This window comes from Coregonus clupeaformis, chromosome 35 (genome assembly GCF_020615455.1).
Source record: "Coregonus clupeaformis isolate EN_2021a chromosome 35, ASM2061545v1, whole genome shotgun sequence".
NCBI classification, from domain to species: Eukaryota; Metazoa; Chordata; class Actinopteri; order Salmoniformes; family Salmonidae; genus Coregonus; species Coregonus clupeaformis.
The window spans coordinates 12,206,239-12,228,478 of NC_059226.1; the positions used below are offsets into that span (position 1 = coordinate 12,206,239).

Genomic DNA, 22,240 nt, shown 5'->3' on the forward strand with positions numbered 1-22,240 from the left:
CTAGTCTCCCAGTCCCTGCCACTGAAAAACATCCCCACAGCATGATGCTGCCACCACCATGCTTCACCGTAGGGATGGTGCCAGGTTTCCCCCAGATGTTACGCTTGGCATTCAGGCCAAAGAGTTCAATCTTGGTTTCATCAGATCAGAGACCATTGTTTCTCATGGTCTGAGGTGCCTTTTGGCAAACTCCAAGCGGGCTGTCATGTGCCTTTTACTGAGGAGTGGCTTCCATCTGGCCACTCTACCATAAAGGCCCGATTTGGTGGAGTTCTGCAGAGATGGTTGTCGTTCTGGAAGGTTCTCCCATCTCCACAGAGGAACTCTGGAGCTCTGTCAGAGTGACCATCGGGTTCTTGGTCACCTCCCTGACCAAGGCTCTTCTCCCCCGATTGCTGTTTGGCTGGGCAGCCAGCTCTAGGAAGAGTCTTGGTGGTTCCAAACTTATTCCATTTAAGAATGATGGAGGCCACTGTGTTCTTGGGGACCTTCAATGCCGCAGAAATATTTTGGTACCCTTCCCCAGATCTGTGCCTCGACACAATCCTTTCTCAAGGCTCTGCGGACAATTCCTTCGTCCTCTTGGCTTGGTCTTTGCTATGACATGCACTGTCAACTGTGGGACATTATATAGACAGGTTTGTGCCTTTCCAAATCATGTCCAATCAATTGAATTTAACCACAGATGGACTTCAATCAAGTTGTAAAAACAGCTCAAGGATGATCAATGGAAACAGGATGCACCTGAGCTCAATTTCGAGTCTCATAGCAAAGGGTCTGAATACTTAGGTGAATATGGTATTTCAGGTATTTATTTTGCACAAAGTTGCAAAATTTTCTAAAAACCTGTTTTTGCTTTGTCATTATGGGGTATTGTGTGTAGAGTGATGAGGGGGGTAAATATAGTTTTATTCATTTTAGAATAAGGTTGTAACAAAATGTGGAAAAAGTCGAGGTCTGAATACTTTCCGTATGCACTGTAAATAGTGTATTATATCTTTATGGGCCCACACCCCAATCGGACCATGGCCTTACTGAAATATTCAATCATCAATTTTTTTATGTTAAATGGCAGGCTACGCCAAATGGCATTGCTTTTAGGGGTGGAACCGATTATTCTGATTGGATAAGAAGTACTTTAATTACATCATACTTACACTTAAAAAAATCACAAAAATCCTACGTTGAACAGAAATATACAGTGAGGGAAAAAAGTATTTGATCCCCTGCTGATTTTGTACCTTTGCCCACTGACAAAGACATGATCACTCTATAATTTTAATGGTAGGTTTATTTGAACAGTTAGAGACAGAATAACAACAAAATAATCCAGAAAAACATATGTAAAAACTGTTATAAATTGATTTGCATTTTAATGAGGGAAATAAGTATTTGACCCCTCTGAAAAACATGACTTAGTACTTGGTGGCAAAACCCTTGTTGGCAATCAGAGATCAGACGTTTCTTGTAGTTGGCCGCCAGGTTTGCACACATCTCAGGAGGGATTTTGTCCCACTCCTCTTTGCAGATCTTCTCCAAGTCATTAAGGTTTCGAGGCTGACGTTTGGCAACTTGAACCTTCAGCTCCCTTCACAGATTTTCTATGGGATTAAGGTCTGGAGACTGGCTAGGCCACTCCAGGACCTTAATGTGCTTCTTCTTGAGCCACTCCTTTGTTGCCTTGGCCGTGTGTTTTGGGTCATTGTCATGCTGGAATACCCATCCACGACCCATTTTCAATGCCCTGGCTGAGGGAAGGAGGTTCTCACCCAAGATTTGACGTTACATGGCCCTGTCCATTGTCCCTTTGATGCGGTGAAGTTGTCCCCTTAGCAGAAAAACACCCCCAAAGCATAATGTTTCCACCTCCATGTTTGACGGTGTAGATGGTGTTCTTGGGGTCATAGGCAGCATTCCTCCTCCTCCAAACACGGAGAGTTGAGTTGATGCCAAAGAGCTCGATTTTGGTCTCATCTGACCACAACACTTTCACCCAGTTCTCCTCTGAATCATTCAAATGTTCATTGGCAAACTTCAGACGGGCCTGTATATGTGCTTTCTTGAGCAGGGGGACCTTGCGGGCGCTGCAGGATTTCAGTCCTTCACGGCGTAGTGTGTTACCAATTGTTTTCTTGGTGACTATGGTCCCAGCTGCCTTGAGATCATTGACAAGATCCTCCCCGTGTAGTTCTGGGCTGATTCCTCACCGTTCTCATGATCATTGCAACTCCACGAGGTGAGATCTTGCATGGAGCCCCAGGCCGAGGGAGATTGACAGTTCTTTTGTGTTTCTTCCATTTGCGAATAATCACACCAACTGTTGTCACCTTCTCACCAAGCTGCTTGGCGATGGTCTTGTAGCCCATTCCAGTCTTGTGTAGGTCTACAATCTTGTCCCTGACATCCTTGGAGAGCTTTTTGGTCTTGGCCATGGTGGAGAGTTTGGAATCTGATTGATTGATTGATTGCTTCTGTGGACAGGTGTCTTTTATACAGGTAACAAGCTGAGATTAGGAGCACTCCCTTTAAGAGTGTGCTCCTAATCTCAGCTCGTGACCTGTATAAAAGACACCTGGGAGCCATAAATCTTTCTGATTGAGAGGGGGTGAAATACTTATTTCCCTCATTAAAATGCAAATCAATGTATACAATTTTTTTGACATGCGTTTTTCTGGATTTTGTTGTTGTTATTCTGTCTCTCACTGTTCAAATAAACCTACCATTAAAATTATAGACTGATAATTTCTTTGTCAGTGGGCAAACGTACAAAATCAGCAGGGGATCAAATACTTTTTTCCCTCACTGTAAACGCAGCATGTAATGTATTGGTCCCATGTTTCATTAGCTGGAATAAAAGAAAGCAGAAATTTTCCATACACACAAAAAGCTTATTCCTCTCAAATTTTGTGCACAAATTTGTTTACATCTCTGTTAGTGAGCATTTTAGCATTTGTCAAGATAATCCATCCACCTGACAGGTGTGGCATATCAAGAAGCTGAATAAACAGCATGATCATTACACAGGTGCACCTTGTGCTGAGGACAATAAAAGGCCACTCTGAAATGTGCAGTTTTGTCACACAGCACAATGCCACAGATATCTCATGTTTTGAGGGAGAGTGCAATTGTCATGACTGCAGGAATGTCCACCAGAGCTGTTGCCAGAGAATTCAATGTTCATTTCCAAGCTAAGCCACCTCCAACGTCATTTTATAGAATTTGGTAGTACGTCCAACCGGCCTCACAACCGCAGACCACGTGTAACCACGCCAGCCCAGGACCTCCACATCTAGCTTCTTCACTTGCGGGATCATCTGAGGGGAGGGCGGGGTGATGAGTATTTCTGTCTGTAATAAAGCCCTTTTGTTGGGAAAAACTAATTCTGATTGGCTAGGCTTGGCTCCCCATTGGGTGGGCCTGGCTCCCAAGTGGGTGGGCCTATTTCCTCCCAGGCCCATCCATGGCTGTGCCCCTGCCCAGTCATGTGAAATCCATAGATTAGGGCCTAATTAATTTATTTCAAGTGACTGATTTCCTTATATCAACTGTAACTCAGCTAAATCTTTGAAATTGTTTCACATTGCGTTTATATTTTTGTTCAGTATAATAACACAGTAACTCGCTGCTTAAATTTAACAGATCATCAGTGTCGCTTTCACTAAACATTCTGTTTCCCTGTTAGCATAGTGTTTTGACGGCTACACCAGATGCGTATCATGGAGACAGCAATTTAAAAAACTTAAGATGCGTTTTTCAGGTGTCTCTATAATCTTTTAAATAGTTTGTTAACTTAGACAAAGTTAACATTTTCAAGTAAATTAAGTCAGTGTAAACTTTATTGAAGTAAGCCTTTTGTGCTGCTAACACATCTTCTGGTGCATCAAATACTTTGTCAGATACCTCCTTGTTGTCATTAAGTGCATATGATGGCCCTGATTGTAAGCACAGGTATACTTTTTACAAGGGGAGGGGGCTGGGGACAGGCTTTGACAGAGGCTTTGAGAGGATTGATCAGTGCTTGACTTGGATATAAAGAGTACCGGCACCTATTTCACTCCACTTCAAGTCTGCTATTTCTGTTCAGTGCAGAATTTGAATACCTCAGCCCCTAGAATCAAATCAAGTAGCTGGCCAGTGCATACAATATTTGGTTATTGGTTCAGAAATTTAGCCTGAGACCTCAATGCAATGTGTAGAGCCTGACCAATATGGCGGCAGGTAGCCTAGTGGTTAAGAGGGTTGGGCCAGTAACCGACTAGGTGAAAAATCTGCCTGTGCCCTTGAGCCTGTAAGTCACTCTGCATACAGTGAGGGGAAAAAAGTTTGCCCACTGACAAAGAAATTATCAGTCTATAATTTTAATGGTAGGTTTATTTGAACAGTGAGAGACAGAATAACAACAACAAAAATCCAGAAAAATGCATGTAAAAAATGTTATAAATTAATTTGCATTTTAATGAGGGAAATAAGTATTTGACCCACTCTCAATCAGAAAGATTTCTGGCTCCCAGGTGTCTTTTATACAGGTAACGAGCTGAGATTAGGAGCACACTCTTAAAGGGAGTGCTCCTAATCTCAGCTTGTTACCTGTATAAAAGACACCTGTCCACAGAAGCAATCAATCAATCAGATTCCAAACTCTCCACCATGGCCAAGACCAAAGAGCTCTCCAAGGATGTCAGGGACAAGATTGTAGACCTACACAAGACTGGAATGGGCTACAAGACCATCGCCAAGCAGCTTGGTGAGAAGGTGACAACAGTTGGTGCGATTATTCGCAAATGGAAGAAACACAAAATAAAGGTCAATCTCCCTCAGCTTGGGGCTCCATGCAAGATCTCACCTCGTGGAGTTGCAATGATCATGAGAACGGTGAGGAATCAGCCCAGAACTACACGGGAGGATCTTGTCAATGATCTCAAGGCAGCTGGGACCATAGTCACCAAGAAAACAATTGGTAACACACTACGCCGTGCAGGACTGAAATCCTGCAGCGCCCGCAAGGTCCCCCTGCTCAAGAAAGCACATATACAGGGCCATCTGAAGTTTGCCAATGAACATCTGAATGATTCAGAGGAGAACTGGGTGAAAGTGTTGTGGTCAGATGAGACCAAAATCGAGCTCTTTGGCATCAACTCAACTCGCCGTGTTTGGAGGAGGAGGAATGCTGCCTATGACCCCCAAGAACACCATCCCCACCGTCAAACATGGAGGTGGAAACATTATGCTTTGGGGGTGTTTATCTGCTAAGGGGACAGGACAACTTCACCGCATCAAAGGGTCGATGGACGGGGCCATGTACCGTCAAATCTTGGGTGAGAACCTCCTTCCCTCAGCCAGGGCATTGAAAACGGGTCGTGGATGGGTATTCCAGCATGACAATGACCCAAAACACACGGCCAAGGCAACAAAGGAGTGGCTCAAGAAGAAGCACATTAAGGTCCTGGAGTGGCCTAGCCAGTCTCCAGACCTTAATCCCATATAAAATCTGTGGATGGAGCTGAAGGTTCGAGTTGCCAAACGTCAGCCTCGAAACCTTAATGACTTGAAGAAGATCTGCAAAGAGGAGTGGAACAAAATCCCTCCTGAGATGTGTGCAAACCTGGTGGCCAACTACAAGAAACGTCTGACCTCTGTGATTGCCAACAAGGGTTTTGCCACCAATTACTAAGTCGTGTTTTGCAGAGGGGTCAAATACTTATTTCCCTCATTAAAATGCAAATCAATTTATCACATTTTTGACATGCGTTTTTCTGGATTTTGTTGTTGTTATTCTGTCTCTCACTGTTCAAATAAACCTACCATTAAAATGATAGACTGATCACGTCTTTGTCAGTGGGGGCTCACTGTATATACATATTTTTTGTGGTGCGAAATACACTAATTCCAATATGTCTGCCGACACAACCGTTTTTCAACCATGGAACAGTTTTCTGCTCATATTGAGGTCCAAAGGAAATACAGCCCCACAAAGATGGAATCACCATTCAAATCCTATCATTTGAAAATTAAACTTGATTAAGCTAAAGAGGCTAGACGGGATCTTGGAAACTACATTGGTCTTTTTTTAAACCGTACATTTTGGACTTGACGTGTCAATGTATGGCTCATACATGTATAATATATTATCTGCAGTCCTCTCCGATTCCCAGGGGAGTAAGTCACAGAATCCTTACATTCTAACCTGGCATCATTTAGGCCTAGTGTAGTGCACAAGATCTGCACACTCGTTCCTGTCATGTAGGCCTAGTAAACGCACGCTCTGAAGCAAGAGGGTTAAGAATGCAAGAGGGATAAAGGATAGCATTTCTTTACATTAATTTATGGATAATTAAACATGTTAACGTAAATATCTCAAAAGTAGCGTTTTAGATTTAGTTCATGTTTAGACCTGTTAAACAATATACTCTACAAGTACATTTCCAGAGTAAGCTCTCAGATACTTATTTTTTATGAAAACTCAGTGTTTTAGAAACATTTCCACAAGAAGATGAAAAAGGCATTCTAGTCATGGAACGACCCACATCTTGCGTTGTACACAACTACTGGCTGAAATTATACAAAACCTCTGTAATATCACTTAAACATCTGAACTGCTCAGAATAGCATGAGTGTTTTTCTCCATCCATTGTAAAGGCAGGTATGATCGGTAACAGGCCAATATCAGTCAACCAATCGATCGGTTTGGCTCTAATGCAAAGATATGTGTGGCACTCTCTCCCTCTCTGTCTGCAGTTATGTAGAGAAGTTCACCGACTTTCTGCGCCTGTTCGTCAGCGTGCACCTTCGGCGGATCGAGTCCAACGCTCAGTTTCCTGTGGTGGAGTTTTTAGCCCTGCTTTTCAAGTACACTTTCAATCAGGTAGCATATCCTTTCAGCCATTTTGTTTACTTTCTACATTTGCCTTTACACTGCTCACAGGGGCAGCTGACACTAAAATATTATATGGAAATTAATTGAGGCCAAATACTTGGATACTATTCAAGTATGTGTGTACTACAGTATCGTATACCACAGTTGGGGAACGATTAGAGAAAAAGAACTCTGCAGCAGCCCAAGATGGCTTCCATAATAATATTACCTAGAGTATGACTGTTGAGGAATCAGAAACCTCTGTCATGTACTGTAGAGAAAATGACTGCTCTTCTGTCCTATTGTTCTAGCCCAACCACGAAGGCTATTTTGCCTGTTTGGACATCTGGAGTATCTTCTTGGATTATTTAACCACTAAAATCAAAAGTAGGCTGGCTGACCGAGACAGTGTGCTGAACAGGTACAACTGAATGGATTTAATGTCATTTTCAGTGTTGCTCTGGCTCTACATGTATATAAAGCAAAGGAATGTTGATGTACTATCAGGAATGTCTTTTGATGCATGAAATGTTTATGGTTCAGTGCCTGTAATGCAAGGTTCTCCAACTTTGATCTTGGAGAGCTACTGGTTGTGCAGACTTTTCTCCCAGCCCGCCACTTGATCAACACACCCGATTCAAGTAATCAACTTATCATAGTATTCAGTCTGGGATATTATTATTAGCGGTATCTGTCTTACTGAAGGGCTTAAACGAAAGCCTGCACACCCAGTAACTCTTGAGGGCCAGAGTTGCTATAATGTTTTTAATATGGTTCTGTCGTTAGAAAGTTACTAGCCTATTGTATGGTGCTGCTTCTTCTATTGGCCGCTAATCTGTCCGCTTGTGCGGTTCTACAGGTATAAGGATGCTTTGGTGCTGCTATTAAGAGAGGTTCTCAACCGAATCCAGTTCCGATATAACCAGGCCCAATTAGAGGAGCTGGATGATGAGACCCTGGATGATGATGTAAGAGGCTTTACTTCTCGCACTGCTTTCGTCAGTATTGCTGAGAGTCATGTTGGTCCGCACCTTTATTGCCTAGTGTGTTAAAGGAACATTTTGTTGTCCCCATTATATCACATATATTACAACAGTGTATACACACACACAGACTGCTTGTTTTGCCTCCACCTGTATCAATAGTTTCACTCTTTGTGCTTATCATAGCAACAGACTGATTGGCAGCGGTACTTACGGCAGAGTCTGGAGGTTGTTGCCAAGGTGATGGAGCTGCTACCGTCCCATGCCTTCGCCACGTTGGTGAGTGTTCTCCTTGTTTCTTCTCATTTTATATTCCTGGGAAAGACCAAAAAGGTCAACACATTGTAATGCTCCTAATGATTAAAATGTTGATGATTCTAAAGGTGGTATTATACGCATTGAATGTGCAGGCCTTTTTTTGTCTTGTGCACATATCACCTTTCACCCTGCATTAGTTTAATGTGATGTGCTTTATGACAACATGACATTATCTTATCATCCTTTTATCTTCAAGACAAAACGTCTGACTAACATTGATCTTCAAGACAAAACGTTTGACTAACATTGATTTTGGAGTTAACTATTTCTTAAACCCCTGACTCCTTAACCATTTATCTCTCTCTCAGTTCCCTGTCCTCCAAGAAGACTTGGATGTGTACCTGGGTTTGCAGCAGTTCATCGTCACTTCAGGAACAAGTGAGTGAACATTTTTGCATGAGACAACATGGCCTTATCCAAATAAAATCAAAGTTTATTAATCATATGCACAGAATACAGAGGGTGTTAACGGTACAATGAAAAGCTTACTTGTGAGCTCTCCTCAGCAATACAGTGAGGGGGAAAAAAGAATATATACATACCCGTCAAAAGTTTGGACACACCTACTCATTCAAGGGTTTTTCTATATTTGTACTATTTTTTACATTGTAGAATAATAGTGAAGACTTTAAAACTATGAAATAACATATGGAATCATGTAGTAACTAATTAAAAAAATATATATATATATATATATTTGAAATGTGAAATTCTTCAAATAGCCACCTTTTGCCTTGATGACAGCTTTGCACACTCTTGGCATTCTCAACCAGCTTCACCTGGAATGCTTTTCCAACAGTCCTGAAGGAGTTACCACATATGCTGTGCACTTGTTGGCTGCTTTCCTTCACTCTGCCGTCCGACTCATCCCAAACCATCTCAATTGGGTTGAGGTCAGGTGATTGTGGAGGCCAGGCCATCTGATGCAGCACTCCATCACTCTCCTTAGTAAAATAGCCCTTACACAACCTGGAGGTGTTTTGGGTCATTGTCCTGTTCAAAAATAAATGATGGGATGGCGTATCGCTGCAGAATGATGTGGTAGCCATGCTAGTTAAGTGTGCCTTCAATTCTAAATAAATCACAGACAGTGTCACCAGCAAAGCACCCCCACAACATAACACCTCCTCCTCCATGCTTTAAGGTGGGAAATACACATGCGGAGATCATACGTTCACCCACACCGCGTCTCACAAAGACACGACAGTTGGAACCAAAAATCTCACATTTGGACTCCAGACCAAAGGACAAATTTCCACTGGTCTAATGTCCATTGCTCGTGTTCCTTGGCCCAAGCAGGTCTCTTCTTATTATTGGTGTCCTTTAGTAGTGGTTTCTTTGCAGTGATTTGACCACGAAGGCCTGATTCACACAGTCCCCTCTGAACAGTTGATGTTGAGATGTGTCTGTGACTTGAACTCTGTTAAACATTTATTTGGGCTGCAATTTCTGAGGCTGGTAACTCTAATGAACTTATCCTCTGCAGCAGAGGTAACTCTGGGTCTTCCATTCCTGTGGCGGTCCTCATGAGAGCCTGTTTCATCATAGCACTTGATGCTTTTTGCGACTGCACTTGAAGAAACTTCCAAAGTTCTTGAAATGTTCCGTATTGACTGACCTTGTCTTAAAGTAATGATGGACTATCGTTTCTCTTTGCTTACTTGAGCTGTTCTTGCCATAATATGGACTTGGTCTTTTACCAAATAGGGCTATCTTCTGTAAACGCCCCTACCTTGTCACAACGCAACTGATTGGCTCAAACTCATTAAGAAGGAAAGAAATTCCACAAATTAACTTTTAAGAAAGCACACCTGTTAATTGAAATGCATTCCAGGTGACTACCTAATGAAGCTGGTTGCGAGAATGCCAAGAGTGTGCAAAGCTGTCATCAAGGTGGTTATTTGAAGAACCTCAAATATAAAATGTTTTTTGATTTGTTTAACACTTTTTGGTTATTACATGATTCCATATGTGTTATTTCATAGTTTTGATGTCTTCACCATTATTCTACAATGTAAAAATAAAGAAAAACCCTTGAATGAGTAAGTGTCCAAAATTCTGACTGGTAGTCTATATATACAGTGCATTCTTAAAGTATTCAGACCCCTTGACTTTTTCCACATTTTGTTACGTTACAGCCTTATTCTAAAATTTATTAAATTGGGGTTTTTTCCCTCAATCTACACGCAATACCCCATAATGACATAGCAAAAACAGGTTTTTTAAATTTTGCAAATGTATTAAAAATATAAAACTGAAATATCACATTTACATAAGTATTCAGACCTTTTACTTAGTACTTTGTTGTAGCACCTTTGGCAGCGGTTACAGCCTCGAGTCTTCTTTGGTATGGCGCTACAAGCTTGGCACACCTGTATTTGGGGAGTTTCTCCCATTCTTCTCTGCAGATCCTCTCAAGCTCTGTCAGGTTTGATGGGGAGCGTCGCTGCACAGCTATTTTCAGGTCTCTCCAGAGATGTTCGATCGGGTTCAAGTCCGGGCTCTGGCTATGCCACTCAAGGATATTCAGAGACTTGTCCTGAGTCCACTCCAGCGTTGTGTTGGCTGTGTGCTTAGGGTCGTTGTCCTGTTGGAAGGTGAACCTACACCACAGTCTGAGGTCCTGAGCACTCTGGAGCAGGTTTTCATCAAGAATCTCTCTGTACTTTGCTCCGTTCATCTTTCCCTCCATCCTGACTAGTCTCCCAGTCCCTGCCGCTGAAAAACATCCCCACAGCATGATGCTGCCACCACCATGCTTCACCGTAGGGATGGTGCCAGGTTTCCTCCAGACGTTTGCCTTACCAAATCAAGTCCAATCAATTGAATTTACCACAGATGGACTCCAATCAAGTTGTAGAAACATCTCAAGGATGATCAATGGAAACATGAATTTCAATTTCGAGTCTCATAGCAAAGGGTCTGAATACTTACTTAAATAAGGTATTTTTGTTTTTTTATCAATTCTAAAAACCTGTTCACTTTGTCATTATGGGGTATTGTGTGTAGATTGATGACGAAAACAAATAATTTAAAACCATTTTAAAATACGGCTAACGTAACAAAATGCAGAAAAAGTCAAGGGGTCTGAATACTTTCCGAATGCACTGTATCTACCTTAATTACATCGTAACCCTGTACATTGATCTGGTACCGGTACTCCCTGTATATGGCTCCATTCTTGTGTATTTTATTCCTCGTGTTACTATTTTTCTTTCTATTATAATTTTTAAACTCTGAGTCGTTGGGAAGGGCTCGTAAGCAATGTTCCCTTTTAAGCTGCGCACGTGCGCGGCCTCGCACAGAACGCAGAAGAAATGCCATGCCGCGCAGAAATGCCCCATTAGTTTGCACTATATACAGTGGGGAAAAAAAGTTTTTAGTCAGCCACCAATTGTGCAAGTTCTCCCACTTAAAAATATGAGAGACCTGTAATTTTCATCATAGGTACACGTCAACTATGACAGACAAATTGAGATTTTTTTTCTCCAGAAAATCACATTGTAGGATTTTTTATGAATTTATTTGCAAATTATAGTGGAAAATAAGTATTTGGTCACCTACAAACAAGCAAGATTTCTGGCTCTCACTGACCTGTAACTTCTTCTTTAAGAGGCTCCTCTGTCCTCCACTCGTTACCTGTATTAATGGCACCTGTTTGAACTTGTTATCAGTATAAAAGACACCTGTCCACAACCTCAAACAGTCACACTCCAAACTCCACTATGGCCAAGACCAAAGAGCTGTCAAAGGGACACCAGAAACAAAATTGTAGACCTGCACCAGGCTGGGAAGACTGAATCTGCAATAGGTAAGCAGCTTGGTTTGAAGAAATCAACTGTGGGAGCAATTATTAGGAAATGGAAGACATACAAGACCACTGATAATCTCCCTCGATCTGGGGCTCCACTCAAGATCTCACCCCGTGGGGTCAAAATGATCACAAGAACGGTGAGCAAAAATCCCAGAACCACACGGGGGACCTAGTGAATGACCTGCAGAGAGCTGGGACCAAAGTAACAAAGCCTACCATCAGTAACACACTACGCCGCCAGGGACTCAAATCCTGCAGTGCCAGACGTGTCCCCCTGCTTAAGCCAGTACATGTCCAGGCCCATCTGAAGTTTGCTAGAGTGCATTTGGATGATCCAGAAGAGGATTGGGAGAATGTCATATGGTCAGATGAAACCAAAATATAACTTTTTGGTAAAAACTTAACTCGTCGTGTTTGGAGGACAAAGAATGCTGAGCTGCATCCAAAGAACACCATACCTACTGTGAAGCATGGGGGTGGAAACATCATGCTTTGGGGCTGTTTTTCTGCAAAGGGACCAGGACGACTGATCTGTGTAAAGGAAAGAATGAATGGGGCCATGTATCGTGAGATTTTGAGTGAAAACCTCCTTCCATCAGCAAGGGCATTGAAGATGAAACGTGGCTGGGTCTTTCAGCATGACAATGATCCCAAACACACCGCCCGGGCAACGAAGGAGTGGCTTCGTAAGAAGCATTTCAAGGTCCTGGAGTGGCCTAGCCAGTCTCCAGATCTCAACCCCATAGAAAATCTTTGGAGGGAGTTGAAAGTCTGTGTTGCCCAGCGACAGCCCCAAAACATCACTGCTCTAGAGGAGATCTGCATGAAGGAATGGGTCAAAATACCAGCAACAGTGTGTGAAAACCTTGTAAAGACTTACAGAAAACGTTTGACCTGTGTCATTGCCAACAAAGGGTATATAACAAAGTATTGAGAAACTTTTGTTATTGACCAAATACTTATTTTCCACCATCATTTGCAAATAAATTCATTAGAAATCCTACAATGTGATTTTCTGGATTATTTTTTCTCATTTTGTCTGTCATAGTTGACGTGTACCTATGATGAAAATTACAGGCCTCTCTCATTTTTTTAAGTGGGAGAACTTGTACAATTGGTGGCTGACTAAATACTTTTTTTCCCCACTGTAGATCAACGTTTTTTCAGCCCCTTTTCAATGCAACAAACAAAAAAATAATCTAACTTTTCAAGATTGTGTCTGTGATTTTGTTGTAGGCAGAGCCAGAGCGCAACGGAGTAGAATTCTATTGGCAAGGGTAGCCCACGAGCAGACTTTCAATCACCCTCAAGTGATAGCGCTTTTCAGATCCGTGTGTGTGCACATTTGTTGATATTCTTTGCTAGTTAGCGATTTATTAGCCCAGAAATAGTATAGGTCAGCAATGGGGAGTTACTGCTTCCTACAAGAGCACAAAACGTGTAGGCTACATTTCAAGCTGTCTTTGAAAAGCCAGTCAGGTAAAAAGCTTATGTCTTAATTAAAGGGGCAGTGTTGTATTTTGAGATATGCTTGAATATGCAAATAAGCCAATAGGCAGAAGAGAAGCCTACATGGTCTAATTATCTGTATGGTAGTAATCATTCATTTTATTTTGTAAAGTGGTTTCTTGTATCATACAACACAATGCAATTTACAGTCGCCTATTTGGCCCATGTTGTTACAGACCAAGTAAAAAATAATTAATGCCCTTCATAATGAAAAAACGTCTTTAAAATTCTCATGCAATATAGGCCTGCATTGAACACCATAAAGGATACTGTAGGCTATCTCATAGAAATCCTAAGCTATTTCCATGTGAAAATGTTATAGGATTAGCTCCATTGGTTTTGTTGGTAGGCCTACATTATGCTCAAATAGCTACAATAGCCTATTGGCTACTGTGTAAAACTGTAAGGGTACAGCCTCAGTGTTCACTGTAAACGCGCGCCGGAAGTTGCCCAAAAGTCTCACAATGTTCAAGTTTCCGCTCGCAAGACCTAAAATCTGCTCAGTGCCCCAAAAAATGTAACGGAACATTGCTCGTAAGCAAGCATTTCACGGTAAAGACTACAACCCTTGAATTCGGCACATGTGACATTAAATGTTATTTGCATTGCCAATGCATGCCATATGATAAGCTGCAAAAATAAACTCGATACCAGCGGTGGCCAACCTTGCTCCACTGATCCCTGATCTACTGGGTGAGCAGACTACTATTCCAGTACAGCAATATGACACTTGAGGTTTAATAAGTTGAATCAGGTGTGTTATTGCTGGACTGAAACAGAACCCAGCACACCCAGCAGACCTCCAGGAGGGTTGGCCTGCTCCAATTTTATTGGTTTTATACATTGTGTGTGATGTTTAACTGTCTTTTTGTGTACATTTGCTAACTTAGGTAGGCCAACACATACAGTGCCTTCAGAAAATATTTACACCCCCTGACTTTTTCCACATTTTGTTTCACAGCCTGAATTTAAAATGGATTAAATTGAGATTTGTTTCACTGGCCTGCACACAATACCCCATAATGTCAAAGTGGAATTGTTTTTAGAAAATGTTTATAAATTGATTAAAAATGTAAAGCTGAAATGTCTTGTCTATACAGTGAGGGAAAAAAGTATTTGATCCCCTGCTGATTTTGTACGTTTGCCCACTGACAAAGACATGATCAGTCTATAATTGTAATGTTAGGTTTATTTGAACAGTGAGAGACAGAATAACAACAACAAAATCCAGAAAAACAGATGTAAAAAATGTTATACATTTATTTGCATTTTAATGAGGGAAATAAGTATTTGACCCCTCTGCAAAACATGACTTAATACTTGGTGGCAAAACCCTTCACAGAGGTCAGACGTTTCTTGTAGTTGGCCACCAGGTTTGCAGACATCTCAGGAGGGATTTTGTCCCACTCCTCTTTGCAGATCTTCTCCAAGTCATTAAGGTTTCGAGGCTGACGTTTGGCAACTCGAACCTTCAGCTCCCTCCACAGATTTTCTATGGGATTAAGGTCTGGAGACTGGCTAGGCCACTCCAGGACCTTAATGTGCTTCTTCTTGAGCCACTCCTTTGTTGCCTTGGCCGTGTGTTTTGGGTCATTGTCATGCTGGAATACCCATCCACAACCCATTTTCAATGCCCTGGCTGAGGGAAGGAGGTTCTCACCCAAGATTTGACGGTACATGGCCCCGTCCATCGACCCTTTGATGCGGTGATGTTGTCCTGTCCCCTTAGCAGAAAAACACCCCCAAAGCATAATGTTTACACCTCCATGTTTGACGGTGGGGATGGTGTTCTTGGGGTCATAGGCAACATTCTTCCTCCTCCAAACACGGCGAGTTGAGTTGATGCCAAAGAGCTCGATTTTGGTCTCATCTGACCACAACACTTTCACCCAGTTCTCCTCTGAATCATTCAGATGTTCACTGGCAAACTTCAGACGGGCCTGTATATGTGCTTTCTTGAGCAGGGGGACCTTGCGGGTGCTGCAGGATTTCAGTCCTTCACGGTGTAGTGTGTTACCAATTGTTTTCTTGGTGACTATGGTCACAGCTGCCTTGAGATCATTGACAAGTTCCTCCCGTGTAGTTCTGGGCTGATTCCTCACCGTTCTCATGATCATTGCAACTCCACGAGGTGAGGTCTTGCATGGAGCCCCAGGCCGAGGGAGATTGACAGTTCTTTTGTGTTTCTTCCATTTGCGAATAATCGCACCAACTGTTGTCACCTTCTCACCAAGCTGCTTGGCGATGGTCTTGTAGCCCATTCCAGCCTTGTGTAGGTCTACAATCTTGTCCCTGACATCCTTGGAGAGCTCTTTGGTATTGGCCATGGTGGAGAGTTTGGAATCTGATTGATTGATTGATTGCTTCTGTGGACAGGTGTCTTTTTATACAGGTAACAAGCTGAGATTAGGAGCACTCCCTTTAAGAGTGTGCTCCTAATCTCAGCTCGTTACCTGTATAAAAGACACCTGGGAGCCAGAAATCTTTCTGATTGAGAGGGGGTCAAATACTTATTTCCCTCATTAAAATGCAAATCAATTTATAACATTTTTGACATGCGTTTTTCTGGATTTGTTTGTTGTTATTCTGTCTCTCACTGTTCAAATAAACCTACCATTAAAATTATAGACTGATCATTTCTTTGTCAGTGGGCAAATGTAAAAAATCAGCAGGGGATCAAATACTTTTTTCCCTCACTGTAAGTATTCAACTCCTTTGTTATGGCAAGCCTAAATACATTGTGTATAAAACATTAGGAACACCTGCTCTTTTCCATGACATAGACTGACCAGGTGAAAACTATGATCCCTTAATGTCACTTGTTAAATCCACTTCAATCAGTGTAGAGGAAGGGAAAGAGATCGATTTAAAGAAGGAATTTTAAGCCTTGAAATAATTGAGACATGGATTGTGTGTGTGTGCCATTCAGAGGGTGAATGGGCAAAACATATTTAATCCATTTTGAATTTGGACTGTAACAACAGAATGTGGAATATGTCAATGGGTATGAGTACTTTCTGAAGGCACTGTATAACCCAATGACATTGCTCATCCATATATGTATATATTCTTATTCCATTCCTCTACTTAGTTTTGTGTGTATTAGATATTTGTTGTGGAACTGTTAGATATTACTTTCTAGATATTACTGCACTGTCGGAACTAGAAGCACAAGCATTTTGCTACACTCGCAGTAACATCTGCTAACCATGTGTATGTGACCAATACATTTGATTTGATATAAGATATACCATTAGTCTCTTGCGACATTCATTAGGAGTGCTCTCTTCATTTGCAAACAGGCTTTCACAGCTTTCTATATCTGATGACAGAAAACATCACAAAGACACAGGCTTCATTATACTCAAATTAGATGGCTCTGAATATTATGTTGCTGTTGTCTCTTTGTCCTCAAAGTTTTCCCCTTTAGGGACTGTAACTGGAGAATATTTTCATAATGTCCTCCCATTAAATTGCCTGCCCTATGCAGTAGCCTATGCTCTCCTTTTACTGACAGCAGAAGCTGCAATTTCACGCTTTTCCATGGCTGTTATTTACAAATGCATTTGAAGACTGTTTTTAATTACAATGAATTACATCAAGATAGCTAGCTAATAGGAAGTTAGCTAGCTGATACATTTAATTTACTTTTCTAGCTAAACAGTGTGTAAAGTTAGCTAGTAGCTTAGTTGAGTTAGCCTACAAAGGTGCCTATTGTAGCCAGCTAGCTAGCTTGGTAATAATACATACTTTTTTTACATTTAAAAATGTATTTACTTTCTTGAATAGGTTCTCCCACTGCCTCAGTTTTTTGGGTTCTTACAAAAATGAAATAATGGGCAATCTTTATTATTATTTTGTTTTTTGGTGGTAGCAAACATAAAGTTAGCCAGCAGCCTAACGAATGGAGACGAGGCAAAAAGTGTTTTTCACCAGAGCAGTTTAGAACGTGTTGTGACGTTTGACTTTACCGGCCTAAATCATTTTCGACTTCAGTAAATATCAAATCAAAAATCAACTCAAATTGTATTGGTCACATACACATATTTAGCAGATGTTATTGCGGTTGTTGCGAAATGCTTGTGTTCCTAGCTCCAACAGTGCAGTAGTATCTAACAAGGTATTCTAGGTCGGGTGAACAAAAGGACTTGAGTTCCTGTACGTTAACACAATCACACCATGGGTAGTTAATCATGAAACATACAGCTCCGCCTTTCTTCTTCCCTTAGAGTTCTTTATTATTCTACATCGCAGACTGTCGGCCACACTTGATAACTAGCACTTGAAACTAGCATACCCAACAACTCTACAAAATATGGAAACGGAAGACTAGGTTTTCAAAAGAATGAATGCCATAGACACACCAGAATAATTTGTCAGAAAGGCTTTTGAAGAGATGCTGAGTGGTCCATTCTCATTCCTGACTAAAATTTGCTTCATAATCAGAGACCAGGTTTGAATATTGCTATCCATCAATGATTCCCAACCAAATGTACTGCACTTGGGCAATGGATATACACTCAGTGGCCATCTAGTACTGGGTCGGACCCCCTTTTGCCTCCAGAAGAGCCTGAATTCTTCGGGTCATGGATTCTACCAGGTGTTGCGTTCAAACGTTGCTCAATTGGTATGAAGGGACCTAACATGTGCCAGGAACACATTCCCCACACCATTACATTGTTATTGTGTGTTATATAGTTTTTTTATATTTTACTTTATGGTCTCAGGGCACTATTGAAAATGAGACCCTGATCTCAATTGGTCTCCCCTGATTAAATAAAATGTAATAAAATATAAATAAATAACACTACCGCCATCAGCCTGTACCGTTGACACCAGGCAGGATGGGGCCATGGACTCACACTGCTTACGCCAAATCCTGACTCTGCCATCAGCAACAGGAACCAGGATTCGTCGGACCAGGCAATGTTTTTCCACTCCTCAATTGTCCAGTGTTGGTGATCGCGTGCCCACTGGAGCTGCTTCTTCTTGTTTTTAGCTGATAAGTGTGGAACCCGGTGTGGTCATCTGCTGCAATAGCCAATCTGTGACGAGGACCGACGAGTTTTGCGTTCCGAGATGCCATTCTGCACACCACTGTTGTACTGCGCCGTTATTTACCTGTGTGTGGCCCACCTGTTAGCTTGTACGATTCTTGCCATTCTCCTTCGACCTCTCATCAACAAACTGTTTTCGCCCACAGGACTGCCGCTAACTGGATGTTTTTTGTTTGTCGCACCATTCTCTGTAAACCCTAGACACTTGTGCGTGAAAAGCCCAGGAGGCCGGCCATTTCTGAGATACTTGAACCGGCGCGCCTGGCACAGATGATCATACCACGCTCCAAGTCGCTTAGGTCACTCGTTTTGGCCATTTTAACGTTCAATCGAACGGTAACTGAATGCCTCGATGCCTGTCTGCCTGCTTTATATCGCAAGCTACGTGACTCACTGTCTGTAGGAGCTAACCATTTTCGTGAACGGGTGATGTACCTAATAAACTGGTAAAGAGTTGTGCAGTTGGTAGAATCTTATTCAAAATTATTCACAGCTGGCTAGCTACAAAAGGTGCTTCCACCAAGTATTAGCTGGTTGAAGATGTACACAATCAAGATTATTTGAAAGTTTTTTTGGAAACAAATATTTTACATGTAAAAAATGTGGAATAGGTTTTATTGATCTGTAGGATAAAATCATAATCGTGGTATTCAGAAACAACTTTTAATGCCTATCTCATTGCTACAGGTGTATATTTTAAGGAATTGGATAGGTCTAAGTGATATGGTAGTAGCTCTCATAGGCTGGGCCATTTTGCTAACACCTAACCAGTGCTCTCAGGGGGCAGGGGCTAGGGGTTGTTTGCCTTTCATTTTCAGACATGAAACCAAAAGTGCAGTAAAAAGCACTTAAAAATACACTTTCAGTACTGAAAGAGTCTTCTGAAAAGCATGCAATGGACAGTTATTATTTTTTTGCTCATTTAAAAGGTTATTTCATGAAATTGAGCATGTGCTTATCCTCATCTCTACTCTTTATTTGTGGCAGGTCGGAGACTGAACATCACAGCAGAGCATGATTGTCGGAGGCTGCACTGCGCTCTCAGGGACCTCAGCTCCCTACTTCAGGCTGTCGGGAGGCTGGCTGGGTATTTCATTGGGGACGTTTTCGCCGCACGCTTCAACGATGCGCTAGCGGTGGTGGAGAGGTTAGTGTGCCACACTGCTTCCTTCAGTCCATGGTTGTGGTCACTTCCATTTAAATTTCAGTTTACTTCCTGAATTGGCTTAATTAAAATGGAGTTGACCCCCTTGCTTCTGTCAAACATCAGTGTTTACCTTCGTTTTGGTTCCTAGCGCCTATCCCTTTGGTGGCCTCCAATATGTGAAGAAGAAAGAGAAAAGAGCTTTTGGCCAAAATGAAATTATGCATTTTCCTGAGTGACCACTTACACTTGAGATTTAATTATTCCAAGTGAATTATTGAAAAGTGGCAAGACAATTTTATAAGTCTTGATTTGGAATTGACAATGTAGTACTTCCTGAATTGAAATCTAATTTACCCCAATCCTGTCTTCTTGTATTACAGGTGAGAATTTTGATAAGGAAATAAATAATTCAGATTGCATCATTGTTTAGTGTCTCTGCACTTGTGTTTATAGATTGGTGGAGGTCACATGCTATGGCTCTCAGATCAGCCTGTATGACTTGGAGACTGCCGTGCCATCTGTGCTCAAGCCTGACCTCATCGACGTGTGAGTGTCAACCGTTTACTGCCACTGTCTACAGTGCCTTCAGAAAGTATTCACATCCCTTGACTTTTCCACATTTTGTTGTTACAGCCTGAATTTAAAATTGATAAAATTTAGATTTTGTGTCACTGGCCTACACATAATACCCCATCATGTCAAAGTGGAATTATGTTTTTAGATTATTTTTTTTTATTAATTAAAAATGAAAAGATGAAATGTCTTGAGTCAATAAGTATTTAACCCCTTTGTTATGGCAAGCCTAAATACTGCAAGTTCAGGACTACAAATTTGCTTAACGAGTCACATAAGAAGTTGCATGTACTCACTCTGTGTGAAATAATAGTTTTTAACATGAGTTGGAATTACTACCTCATCTCTGTACCCCACACATACAATTATCTGTAAGGTCCCTCAGTCGAGCAGTGAATTTCAAACACAGATTCAACCACAAAGACCAGGGTGGTTTTCCAATGCCTCGCAAAGAAGGACACCTATTGGTAGATGGGTAAAAATAAAATAAAAAGCAGACATTGAATATCCCTTTGAGCATGGTGAAGTTATTAATTACACTTTGGATGGTGTATCAATACACCCAGTCACTACAAAGATACAGGCGTCCTTCCTAACTCAGTTGCCGGAGAGGAAGGAAACCGCTCAGGGATTTCACCATGAGGCCAATGGTGACTTTAAAACAGTAATGACTGTGATAGAAAAAACTGAGGATGATTCAACAACATTGTAGTTACTCCACAATAGAGTTAAAAGGAGGAAGCCTGTACAGAATAGAAATATTCCAAAACATGCATCCGGTTTGTAATAAGGCACTAAAGTATAATGGCAAAAAATGTGGCAAAGAAATTAACTTTGTCCTGAATAGAAAGTGTTATGTTTGGAGCAAATAAACGGAATAGAGGAATACTTGGTTCAGTCTGCTTTCCAACAGACACTGGGAGACAAATTCACCTTTCAATAACCTAAAATACAAGGCCAAATATACGCTGGAGTTGCTTACCAAGACGACATTGAATGTTCCTGAGTGGCTTAGCTACAGTTTTGACTTAAATCGGCTTGAAAATCTATGGTATGACTTGAAAATGGCTGTCTAGCAATGATCAACAACCAACTTGACAGAGCTTGAAGATTTTTAAAAGAATAATGTGCAAATATTGTACAATCCAGGTGTGCAAAGCTCTTAGAGACTTACCCAGAAAGACTCACAGCTGTAATCACTTCCAAAGGTGATTCTAACATGTATTGACTCTGGTTTGAATTCTTATGTAAATGAGATATTTCTGTATTTAATTTTCTATAAATTTGCCAACATTTCAACAAAAAAAAACTGTTTTCAATTTGTCATTATGGGGTATTGTGTGTAGATGAATGAGAAAAAAATCTAATTAATCCATTTTGAATTCAGGCTCTTACACAACAAAATGTGGAATAAGTCAAGGGCTATGAATACTTTCTGAAGGCACTGTAGATATGAAGTGTATTCGTCAGAAATTGCTGTCTTTTACCCTTGTCTATAGACGTAACTTCAGAATTCACATGTTTATTAAACAAAAATGTGTGATAAGAAAATAGTCAGAGAGCATTTGATTCTCTTGGCAAATGTAACTGTATTGTCACAGATGTTAATGTGTGTTTGTGTCCAGCCATGCCCAGTCCTTGGCGGCGTTGCAGGCTTACTCCCACTGGCTGGCTCAATTCTACAGTGAGGTTCAGAGGCAGAACCAGAGCCGCTTCATCAGCCTCGTCACCTCCACCATGGACGCCACCGCACCACTCATCACTGCCAAGGTAACCAACCGTACACACACACTCAGTATGTGGTAGTAACAGTATGTCTGTGTTAAATCTTACCTAGTTGCTGATGTTGTGCAATTGGTATCATGACATGACACCCAGTGTGTCCATTTTTATGCCGACCAACTGAGCTTGCATGTTTGTGTTCTCATTGGCCAAAAACTGGTTATCAGATCATTTTAGCCAGTCAACTAAGAATCTTTCCAAACT

The 22,240-nt window shown here is 41.4% G+C and overlaps 1 protein-coding gene across 2 annotated transcripts in view; it reads left to right on the forward strand.

Moving 5' to 3' along the window:
• The window catches only part of xpo6 (exportin 6), a 73,241-nt gene that overhangs the window by 37,906 nt on the left and 13,095 nt on the right, over positions 1-22,240 (forward strand). For both annotated transcript variants that reach the window (XM_041862472.1, XM_041862473.1), the window contains 8 exons: positions 6,736-6,862; positions 7,165-7,274; positions 7,713-7,821; positions 8,023-8,115; positions 8,463-8,532; positions 19,522-19,681; positions 20,135-20,227; positions 21,880-22,024. In XM_041862472.1, the coding sequence (XP_041718406.1) occupies positions 6,736-6,862; positions 7,165-7,274; positions 7,713-7,821; positions 8,023-8,115; positions 8,463-8,532; positions 19,522-19,681; positions 20,135-20,227; positions 21,880-22,024 (907 nt within the window). The remainder of the gene's footprint in view (positions 1-6,735; positions 6,863-7,164; positions 7,275-7,712; positions 7,822-8,022; positions 8,116-8,462; positions 8,533-19,521; positions 19,682-20,134; positions 20,228-21,879; positions 22,025-22,240) is intronic.